Genomic DNA, 11,837 nt, shown 5'->3' with positions numbered 1-11,837 from the left:
CGTCGGTCCAACAACTCCCAAAATGTCCAATTGGGTTGAGAGCTGCTGATTGCAAAGGCCATAGGATTTGATTTACATAATTTTCATGACCCCTCATGCCCTCTGGATGGGGACATTGTCATCCTGGAACAGACCACTCCCACCAGGCTAGAGATGTCTCGTCATAGAATAAAGGCGATCACTCAGAATAACTTTGTATTGATTTGCAGTGACCCTCCCCTAAGGGGACAAGTGGACCGAAACCATGGCAGGAAAATGTCCCCCATAACATAACAGAGCTCCTGGACCCCCTCACTGTACGGGTCAAGCATTCAGGGTTTTCATTTGTCACCTATCAATATGTCAAACAAAGAGAGAGAGGGGGGGGGGTCTATCTCTTTCAGTTTGTGTGAGTAATTTAAAGATTGGTTATATCAGTTGCATATGAGTATGTAAAATACAAGTAGCCTACTGCAAAGATAGCACGTCATCTATTTATGCAGTTAAAACTAAATTACAGTAGTATCACCTTCACGCATAACACTGATGAAAACACTGCAAAAAGAAAACAAAGAAGTTAAAGTCTTGATGTTATAATTCAGGTCTAACTATACATACAAAGTCATTACATTTTATAGCCAGTAATGCATTACTCATACCTCCCAAGCTTGTTAATTGCTGTTGATTGTCTCATTATGACTGGCAGCTGAATCAACACAGTAAATAATCTCCACCAAGTTAGCAGACTTGGTTACTAGCCCTTTTACCAGTAGGATATTTTGTGTAGAATACCAATTGCGCATCATAAGTTGTACATAAATCACTCCACATTTACCAATGAAAGGTACATTAGTGAAAAAAAAATCAAAGGCGTAATGAAATACAAGTCACATCATAGCTGCTGTACTGATGCTCCTCTCCCAAGCGGGATTATTTAGAAAACCCAGCAGTTTTAGTTAAATATGAGGTGGAACCTCTACAATAGCCACCACTTTATAATGGTAAATGTACAGTATGAATGGAGGTTTAGTGAAAGTACTTCTCTTGAGACAGTATTTACAATAATCCGTCCACTTCATCTCATGATTTACTTGAAGTCAGACAATGGGGATGTAACCAGACCCTCTCGACGTACTGGGTTAAAAGTGATATGTCACATTTCACACATCCAAACCACAAGTGTTCACAAACTACAGACCACGTTTCAAGAGACTCAAAGTTTAGCCTTTCTTCTTGCATGATATGAAGCACGCAACCAAAGATACCGCACATCTGCAGTCAGAGGCCTGGTAGTTAGATAATTAGCTAGCATTGCACATTTGTGCCATCCCATTTTTTTAAATGACTGCCTGTGTGTATTGGAAGACACTGTACATTCTGTAATGATTGGTTGCCATTGCACTTTGCTTTATCGTCTACACTGTAGATAATGTAATAGCAATTCTATCTTTCATGAATATTTAAATTCTTGCAACATTTCAAACACCAAGTCTTTACCATCACTGCCAGGCATCCATGTTAGAGCTCACATTATATGAACTGGTCAAGGAACAAGTTTTTTTCTTCTTTTTTTTTTTTGGATCCCCCCCCTTTTCTCCCCAATTGTATCAGGCCAATTACCCCACTCTTCCAAGCCATCCTGGTCACTTCTCTGCCCCCTCTGCCGATCCGAGGAGGGCTGCAGACTACCACATGCCTCCTCCGATACATGTGGAGTCACCAGCTGCTTCTTTTCACCTGACAGTGAGGAGTTTTGGCAGGGGGACGTAGCGCATGGGAGGGTCATGCTATTCCCCCCCAGTCCCCCCCCCGAACAGGCACCCCAACCGACCAGAGGTGCTAGTGCAGCGACCAGGATACATACCCACATCTGGCTTCCCTCCTGCAGACATGGTCAATTATGTCTGTAGGAACGCCTGACCAAGCCGGAGGTAACACAGGGATTCGAACTGGCGAGCCCCGTGTTGGTAGGCAACAGAATAGACTGCTACGCTACCCGGATGCTGGAACAAGTTTTTTTAAGAAGTCCCATTCAGTAAAAGATAGCAGATGAACAAAGAAGGCACATTATTCTTACCGTACCAGTCCAGATTTCTTATTAGTCAAATGTACATGTATGTGTGAAAATGTGTATTTTTGTGTGTGTTTGTGTGTGTCAGTGTGTGAGTGAGTGAGAGCGCAGGCAAGAGACAGACAGACTGATAGATGGACAGTCCTTCTGACTAGTCAAACCTCTAAATCTACCCTAATCCTCTTTCTGCACAGCCCATCTACATAATATCATTGCAGTTCATTAGAATAGGACTCTTGCTATCTTGGTCTGTCTGCATAAAGTATTTTTGAACACTGAGGATCTACAGTCAGACTTCCTCTAAAACCATATGGTCATGCAATGATGTCAGTGATCCCATGCCAGCAGACTGATCTTAAAGGTTTAATGCATATGGGCGGTTACACAGGCAGGTGCAATATTTTGCCTGCTACTGTCAATCTCTCCGGTGTCAGCATCAATATTGATCTTTGGTAACTGTTACTGCTGACTCAATCTCCAGAAATCTCTGAGTATGCCATATGAGCAACTCATGATGAGGACACATGTCAACAGCCAAAAATTGTGCTTACAGTAAATGCAGCCCACACAGCTTATCAGTGACTACTTCACAAAACAAATGAGCTGTTTTTTTTCCTACATTTAGCTTTAATGTCCTTGAGATAATGTTGATTCATGGTTCTTTTTCTATACCTGTGGTTAGACATTCCCGTCAACACTGACAAACAGGGCTGAGACATGCCATAGGAGTGCATATGCCAACAGGAGCTGTCAAACTCCAGGCTTAGGTCCAAAAATTGCAGGTTACAACAAAAGTAGCTCCTTATGACCTCAGGGTGAGGTTTTGGCTTTTCACATTTGAGGCTGGACAGCTGTCGAGGAGTCCAAACCATTGTTTCTCTCGTGATATGGCCAGACAAGGGTCCTTATCCTCAGGCCTCTTAACACAGTCCTTCTACCAGTATGAGTCGCGTTCAGTTAATTATACCAGCGAATGTGTTAATCGGTAAAGGAAGTCCTTTGTTCAAGTATTTGCTCAGTCCAGCATCCTTGTCTTCTCCTGATTTGAATTTGGATCCGATGGTTTTCTGGACATGGTACCTGGGATCTAGGCAGGGTGTGACCTCGATGCTACAAACAGAGAAACATTTAAAGTGGAGATGTAAGTTTAGCTGCAAAGAAACACAATCTTACACACACTGTAAATAGAAAACTGGTTGGATAAACAGGTTTTTACTTCACCAGAAGTCTAAACTATGATAGCTTCTTCCTAAGCAGCCCAGTTTCTAGCCATCGAGACATAAAGCCATCATTATTCTTTGATAGATTTGAAAAAATTTTTAAATTATTATTTTTTGGACCCCCCCCCCTTTTTCTCCCCAATTGTATCAGGCCAATTACCCCACCCCTCCGAGCCGTCCCGGTCGCTGCTCCCCCCCCTTCCGATCTGGGGAGGGCTGCAGACTACCACATGCCTCCTCCAATACATGTGGAATCGCCAGCCACTTTTTTGCATATGACAGCGAGGAGTTTCGCCAAGGGGACGTAGCGCGTGGGAGGATCACGCTATTTCCCCCAGTTCCCCCTCCCCTCTAAACAGGCGCCCCGATCGACTAGAGGAGGCGCTAGTGCAGCGACCGGGACACATAGCCACATCTGATTTCCCACCCGCAGACACGGCCAATTGTGTCTGTAGGGTTGCCCGACCAAGCCGGAGGTAACACAGGGATTTGAACCAGCGATCCTCATGTTGGTAGGCAACGGAATAGACCGCTATGCCACCTGGATGCCCCAGATTTGAAATTAATGGGTATCTCTTACCTCTGGACATTGTGGAAGCACCTGCGAGAGTCTCTGTCCAGTGTGACAGTGAAAGATTTGCTCTCCAACGTGCGAATCTTTATGGTGCATGTTCGAATCTTTGGCTCCTGAGAATTTAAATAAATGACTTATTCCTGATCAGATTAAATGACAAAACATTCAAACAATATCAGCCTTGTTCACATAGATGAAATTTGTAAGGTTTGTTAATGAGAGAAGTTTGACTGTCCAGACCCACCATGTTATTTTTCGCTTTTGTTTGAGATTCATTCAAAATCACGGTCAAACAGTTCAGATCTAGAGGAAAATATTCACAAGAGGAAGGGAGAGAAAATAGAACATGAGAGGAATAAAATGCCAATGCATTCATAAGATAAAACATAAACACACAAATTAGGACCGGTAACCAGCACCAGACACACAAAAGCAAACCAATAAATTGGAAAAGGATGCATAATTGTGAGAAGTGGAACATTTAACTTAAGCTGATAATATTTGATCAACTTAAGTTGGTTTTAACGTGGAGGAATGACAATTAAAATCTGACAATCTGTTTCTGCCATGTGTCTAATGATTATATTAAATAGAAATTATACTGAGGATGATAAAATGGGACAAAGATAAAAGACTCTACTTTACTTATTGTTATAACCCTTGTGCTTTTGTTTTTGTCTTTAAGTAAAGAGTATTGAGCATGGTGTGTTAAAGACAGCATCTCACCTTCTGTTTTACTGCTGGAAAAAGCGTTGATCTGAACACCTGATGTCCAAACCGAGAGTCCCTTGTCAACATCTCGACCACTTAATGTCACCTTGAGGGGCGTGCGCGCACACACACACACACACACACACACACACACACACACACACACACACACACACACACACACAGGCAAGTATGTACAGAGAGACAAGGACCACATGTGTCTATAAATAGGCACACATAGTGTCAAACCGAAGAGCGAATCGTGAACACATGCAGAATGATCTGGATGGGGAAGTTCACAGGCAGCTGGTTTGGCTTTTGGGTAAGCTTATCGAAAGTGTGTATAAACCCCCCTAGACAATCATCTAATGAGGAAATAAAGCAAGCAGAAAAAAACCCTTACCTTTCTGTAGTTCATAGAAACCACAGCTCCACACAGCTCACCCGAGTTCTTTTTCTGCTTGTCTGCATGCAACGAAGACCAGGTTACGCATAAATTAAGGTATGTAAGCATGCAAGAACGCACATTGCTTAGTTGAAAATAATATTTGAAAAAAAATACTTTAAGATGCAAATAGCTATATCCACTTCTGTGTAACTAGATACACGCACCGCATACTGATATGGAAAGGCATAAGAGTGTAATTAGTGGCCACGAGGCGTGAAAGGCCACAGAGACATCCACACAACAAACATACCTCTGACGGAAGGTAAGATCTGCTTGAGGTCGGGAAACTCGATGTTTAGATAAGAAAGAAACACTTCCTCCACTGGCTCCTTTGATAGGCTGGAGAAGGAAATCTAACGGGGACAAAACACTTTATAAAACCAAAGAAAATTCCAGAAGTTGCCTGCTCAAGCCAAATTTATCCCCCCCCCCCAAAAAAAAACAACTTGTTGGCACAACACTGTGTAGCTCACCAGATGCTAAGCAAATGTACAACCTCCAAAAACAAAGCAAAGTATCCTTTATCCCTTCATCATTCTATATCTTCCCAGGCAAAGATGAGAACCGTTTAACATCACGGCACTTTACAGAGTCTTTCCTCATCCGTCCTGAATATATTTCCAGAGAATTAAAAACAGTTATATCTCTCACTGGTCATTATACAAGTGCTTAAAACACCCAAACTGATATCGCCCTTTGTCTCATATCAGTTTCCGGCATAAAGAGACGTTCTCAAGAAGGTTTCAAATCGTATTCGGTATGACTCTTGTCACCTTCATGTTCTGATAAGGCTCACTAGGATCCAAATTTTAGGATTGTATGTCGTCTTGTGAATGTGATCTGAAATGCCTTTCAGAAAAAAGGCCGGTTCTCAAACTGAGCTTGGCATCTCAGCGTTTGTCTGAGAGAGTGTGTGTTCTAACCTTTGCAGAGTAGATGGTGAAGTAGACAGGCTGTTGTCCAGTGCGTACATAGTAGGAAATGACATCGGTGAGGAAAGGATCCTTTTGTCCACATGTGTTTGTCTAATGGTGAGGAAGCAGACAAAACATGTCATGCAGCCACTGTCAAATTAACATGAAACCAGAGAAACTGAATGAACTGACTACATTCGGAGAGAAATTATGCTTCGAATTAGAGCACTATTAAACTCCCATTTTCCAAATCATTATTTTCCATTTGACTTCCCAGAAGCTTTTGTAACATCTCTTTCTTCGCAAGTCTGTATAAAACATTGCCGAGAATGAGCTGGTATGCTCATTGTTGTTGTTTCTATTACACTGGCAGATAACCATTTCCTCCACAGCAGGATGAAATATGCAGCTGCCTACTTTCTCAGTGATGTAAAAGGTTTAGAGCCGTGGTGTAAATAATTACAACAGATTTAGGTGTGATAACATGTTATTATGTTAGCACTGTTTATTAGTGTAGAGCAAGAGTTCAGGGGGCAGGCGGGAATCTAACCTGGGTTCCCTGCACCATGGGCGACTGCGCTAACCAGTCAACTAAAGGGTCCGACCCGTTAGCCAAGGGCTAGCAAATCTACACATCCGTGGTCGTACACTGTTACATTAGCACAGACGTTCAAACTGAAGGGGTCCAACATCAATAATCTGCATTGTAAGTATGAAGAGATTACACTTTCCAGTTAAAATAAGCGCATGTAGACACAATGCCTGCTATGAAACAATTTTTTTTTTTGGAAAAATTTTTTATCTTACCATTTTAGCCAGTTTGGGAATCATGGAGCCCAAGCTCTTGATGTTACACTCGTACCATGGGTCCACCATACCCAAGTAGGAACCCAGAGCACAGAGATTCTCCTTGGATGATTGACAGTTCTCCTGAAAAAGAAAAAAATGGAGCCAAAAATGCATCAAAGGGGGCATTTAAACAATGCATTGCTGAAACAGCGCATTAAAGTTAGAGTTGTGTCTTGTGTTGTGATGGATTTAGGTTTTCAGCTTGCTTTAATGAAGGTCTACCAGCAGGTTCTGCTTCTGTATTTGGTGACTTTTGTTTCCTCACCAAATGATCTCAGTGGGAAGGGATAAAATGCTTCCCCTAAGTCTGCCTTTTCAAAGGCATCTGGTTGTGTCCCAAAGGGGCCTTGTTCACGGTGCAATAGTTGAATTGCCATTTAGTGTCGAAGAGAACCCGAGTTACTACGCGGGAACGTTTGTTGCGCGAGAGAGATCGGGTTATACTGCACGGGAGAGACTGAGTTACCGTGGGAGAAAGGTTTACTTTAAGAAGGGTGAACACAATAAAAACATTGCAGATGATTTGATCTGCAAACTCCATCCAGAAAGCCCAGATCTGTGAATCAAGCCCAGACTTTCCTGGGGGCAACAGTGCTGCTCGTTGATATTGATTATTTTACTCCGATGGTAGTAGGCCTACTGTGTCTTGGTTTACTCAGAGCATATTTTGTTAGTTAAAATCTCAGAGCATGGTGCTTAATCTTGATCAGTCTCCACTTCATCAGAAATAAACAGAATACATGCCTGCCACATTTCTGAGGAGGCTTGTCCTTTGTATATAATGTGTGTGTATGAGATATAAAATTATTTATTTGTACTAATAATTAATACAGTGTAAGTCGCTGCACTAGCGCCACCTCTGGTCGGTCGGGACACCTGTTCAGGGGGGAGGGGGAGCAGGGGGCTATGTCCCCCTGGTGAAACTCCTCACTGTCATGTGAAAAGAAGCGGCTGCGATTCCACATGTATCGGAGGAGGCATGTGATAGTCTGCAGCCCTCCCCGGATTGGCAGAGAGGATGGAGCAGCAACCGGGACGGCTCAGAAGAGTGGTGTAGGTAATTGGCCAAGTACAATTGGGGAGAAAAAGGGGGAAAAAATCCAAACCCCCCCCCCAAAAAAGACATGCAAAACATCAGGAGAGGGCATCAGTAGCGTCAATCCCCATTCATGGATGGGGAAAATGTCTACCGCTACACTATTACCTAATATCATGTCATTACCCTGCCAGTGTGTTGCTTTTAACTCTACATTTCTACAGTATTGTCATAACTTTCACAACTGTTTCTGTACATTAAAACGTCATGCCAAGTTTTGCAGAATTTGAGTATGTGAGTACGTGCATAGAAAAACATCTGACAACATACCAATAGTCCAATCCACACTTCTGCAATCCAACATGCTACTCTCAGACAACTTTTATTCACTCCAACCATAAACATAAATGGAGCATTTCCTGCTAATATTTCCACGCTAAAACACAAATTACTTCCCTAATTGCTACTTTCTCCTGCTACACTTGTTTCTTGTGGTTTTAACATCGCTACTGTACAGTACATTCTCCTGTATGTGTACATCTTTGGGTTACTTTGTTCTTTGACATCTCACATCATCCTGTAATATTTCTTAGGACATGGACCACTGCTGAATCAACAACTGCCCCAATGGGCTAGAAGGACCTTGCTATCATGACACAACTTGACTACATTTTTACACTTGCACAGCAAAGTTGTCAAATATTAGCGATACATATAACTGCAATAAAACGACAAATAAGCTTTCACTGTTTCATTGCTACTGAGTTTGATATGGCTTGGAATGAACGGGAATAAAAGAAACACCCTCCCGCCTTGTTCAGGTGCAAAAAGGTGGTGAAACATCATGGACATACTTTAATCTATAACCGAAATGTATACCTTTACAGTGATATTTATGGTATCTATGGTAGTTCATGTTTGGTAGGTCTTGTGAAAAATATGAGTTGTATCGCAGCTTTATTATCACCAAGAATATCTCTTTATTTTATTCTGATTATCATTTATCCAGAAAAGACTTGGCTGTAAAAGCTGACTTTTCGATGGGTGAACATTTACTGACAATGATCTAGGCCACAAAAGGGAAGTGTTCTTACTTTCATGGGTGAGGTCGGAGTCAGATCCATGCTTACAGGGATGTAATAAAACTGGAGGTTGACTTTCATTGTCAGAAAAAGTCGCCGGGCTTCCCTTTTTCTGCAAAAGACCAAAAAATCACGAGAACTCAAAAGTGTGCATGAACACGTGTCCAAGTGGACGTAACGTGTGCATGCCCTTTTACAGAATAATCTTCGACAGATGACATGTACAACAGAAGGCCTGTTTTAAGTTCAGTTCTCTAGACTGGATATTGAAAATACCTAAAACAATGACCAAATCAAGCCCAGCTGTTACAACACCATCTCACATTTCTGACAAACGTTTTCACATGATGAATTTAGGATTTTATGTTAATATGCTCCATCTTGGTGTTATTAATGTTCAATGTTAATTGCTAATGAAAATAATTTTCCACTGTTGTGAAAAACAGATGACTAATTTAAGAATAGTTTTGAGTTCATAACGCATATTGAACATTTCCTTTCAACTCAAGTTAAAAGACACTTGTAAAACCATTTCCCAGTGCAGTACAATAAAGGCAAATAAGTTGTGAGAATGAGTCACAGATTGCAGAAGTAAACAATTCATTGCACTATGTTTCCATCAGTGTGCGTGCTATGGTCACCAACCCTCCTAGTCGCTGTCATGGAGGTTTGTCATTTGCCTGACCTCTTTTGCCCACAATTCACCAAATGGGTTTCTTACCTGAGGAGGTAGTACGCCTTAGCAAGGCGTCCCAGTGCCCTGTCGTCTCCTACGACCACTATCCTGGCTGTGAATTGTCTCTGTTGCTTGGAGAAGGGGGTCTGCATCCCGCTGCTCCCTGCCCTTCTCTGCAGAGTCCCCCCAGATCCCACTCCTCTTCCTGCACCGCCTCCTCCTCCATGACTGCTGTGGTCCTCTAGGGTCTCCTGGATTAGAGCCACACTTTCCTTCACACTGGGTTTCATCTTGAAGCCCCCCCGCCGAGTTAGCCTCAACGAGTCTTGGTTGCTGTGACAAATAGGAGGTTTCATTTAAAAAGGTGCATCAAGGATGTTGCACAGTTTAATTTCAGCAGCTTAAAGAAATTGAAGGATGATTACGAAGCATAAGAAGTAAGGCGAAAATGCGTGAGCAAACACATTATTCCCTTTGTCCATTCCACCTCACATTGCGAGATATATACACTGCAGTATATCATTTCAGATTTCATTTTTAACTATTAATGTGACTCATTGATTCAACATCTTTTCACTGCTGCATGAATGACCTTTCACTGTGCTCCCCTGAGGATCCAATGTGGAGTGATTCCAGAAGGGATGCTGATGAAGGCTCGGTGCCGCAGGGCAGGTCGCGTTCAATGCCGCTGTCATTGGACATAACGGAGTGGCGTGGCATCTCAGAGGACGTCAGGACACTGGGCAGGTCACACAGCTCAAAGTCTTCCTGGTCCTGGCCAAAGCAGAGTTGCTCCGACATGGAGTTGGAACGCACGCACCTTGTGAGCTCTTTCCCTATTCAGAGCACATAAACACATACATATTGCATTGATTATTTAGATGTAATTCAGTGATCAAATCAAATTTGTTCACATATTTTTTAAAATAGTTTACAAAGCAGCTTTACTAGTAAAATATCCCCCAAACAATAAAAGAGTAAAACATCACGTATAAACTGCTACTACTACTACTACTTTCGGCTGCTCCCGTTAGGGGTCGCCACAGCGGATTATCCGTTTCCATTTCTTCCTGTCCTCTGCATTTTCCTCTGTCACTCCAGCCACCTGCATGTCCTCCCTCACCACATCCATAAACCTCCTCTTTGGCCTTCCTCTTTTCCTCTTCCCTGGCAGCTCCATATTCAACATCCTTCTCCCAATATACCCAGCATTTCTCCTCCACACATGTCCAAGCCATCTCAATCTTGCCTCTCTTGCTTTGTCTCCAAACCGTCCAACCTGAGCGGTCCCTCTAATATAATCGTTTCTAATCCTGTTCTTCTTCGTCACTCCCAATGCAAATCTTAGCATCTTCAACTCTGCCACCTCCAGCTCTGCCCCCTGTCTTTTTGTCAGTGCCACTGTCTCCAAACCATATAACATAGGTGGTCTCACAACCATCTTGTAAACCTTCCCTTTAACTCTTGCTGGTACCCTTCTGTCGCAAATCACTCCTGACACTCTTCTCCACCCACTCCACCCTGCCTGCACTCTCTTCTGCACTCCTGGTTACTTTGGACAGTTGACCCCAAGTATTTAAACTCATACGCCTTTGTCACCTCTACTCCTTGCATCCTCACCATTCCACTGTCCTCCCTCTCATTCATGCATATGTATTCCATCTTGTTCCTACTGACTTTCATTCCTCTTCTCTCAGTGCATACCTCCACCTCTCCAGGCTCTCCTCAACCTGCACCCTACTCTCACTACAGATCACAATGTCATCTGCAAACATCATAGTCCATGCAGACTCCTGCCTGATCTCCTCCGTCAACCCGCCCATCACCATTGCAAACAAGAAAGGGCTCAGAGCCGATCCTTGATGTAATCCCGCCTCCACCTTGAACCCATCTGTCATTCCAACTGCACACCTCACCACTGTCACACTGTCCTCATACATATCCTGCACCACTCCTACATACTTCTCTGCAGATCCCAACTTCCTCATACAATACCACACCTCCTCTCTCAGCACCCTGTCATATGCTTTCTCTAAATCTACAAAGACACAATGTAACCCCTTCTGGCCTTCTCTATACTTCTCAATCAATAATCTCAAAGCAAACATCGCATCTATAGTACTCTTTCATGTCAAAACATCATGTATAAGCAAATGTAAAAAAACAAACAAGCATGGGCTTTCAGGGGAGATTTTAAAGATGAGTGAGAGTCTAGCTTCAAGTCTGAACCAAAGTTTAGAAGCGCTGATGGCAGAGGTCATTTGCAGAATTCAACAT

At 42.7% G+C, this 11,837-nt stretch overlaps 1 protein-coding gene across 1 annotated transcript in view; it reads right to left on the bottom strand.

Moving 5' to 3' along the window:
• Positions 1–1,775: 1,775 nt before the first annotated feature.
• Positions 1,776–11,837, bottom strand: part of LOC130112844 (phosphoinositide 3-kinase regulatory subunit 6) — a 35,597-nt gene continuing 25,535 nt past the window's right edge. Inside the window, exons 12-22 of the mRNA XM_056280354.1 lie at positions 10,153–10,396; positions 9,606–9,893; positions 8,897–8,996; positions 6,725–6,847; positions 5,927–6,028; positions 5,254–5,356; positions 4,959–5,020; positions 4,571–4,661; positions 4,089–4,147; positions 3,851–3,957; positions 1,776–3,160 (exon numbers count right to left, since the gene is read on the bottom strand). Coding sequence (XP_056136329.1) covers positions 3,004–3,160; positions 3,851–3,957; positions 4,089–4,147; positions 4,571–4,661; positions 4,959–5,020; positions 5,254–5,356; positions 5,927–6,028; positions 6,725–6,847; positions 8,897–8,996; positions 9,606–9,893; positions 10,153–10,396 — 1,436 coding nt within the window. The 3' untranslated portion in view covers positions 1,776–3,003. The remainder of the gene's footprint in view (positions 3,161–3,850; positions 3,958–4,088; positions 4,148–4,570; positions 4,662–4,958; positions 5,021–5,253; positions 5,357–5,926; positions 6,029–6,724; positions 6,848–8,896; positions 8,997–9,605; positions 9,894–10,152; positions 10,397–11,837) is intronic.

The sequence above is a fragment of the Lampris incognitus genome, chromosome 5 (assembly GCF_029633865.1).
Source record: "Lampris incognitus isolate fLamInc1 chromosome 5, fLamInc1.hap2, whole genome shotgun sequence".
In the NCBI taxonomy this organism is placed as follows: Eukaryota; Metazoa; Chordata; class Actinopteri; order Lampriformes; family Lampridae; genus Lampris; species Lampris incognitus.
The sequence above is the reverse complement of the archived record's forward strand: the minus strand, read 5'-3'. Positions and strand labels throughout refer to the sequence as shown.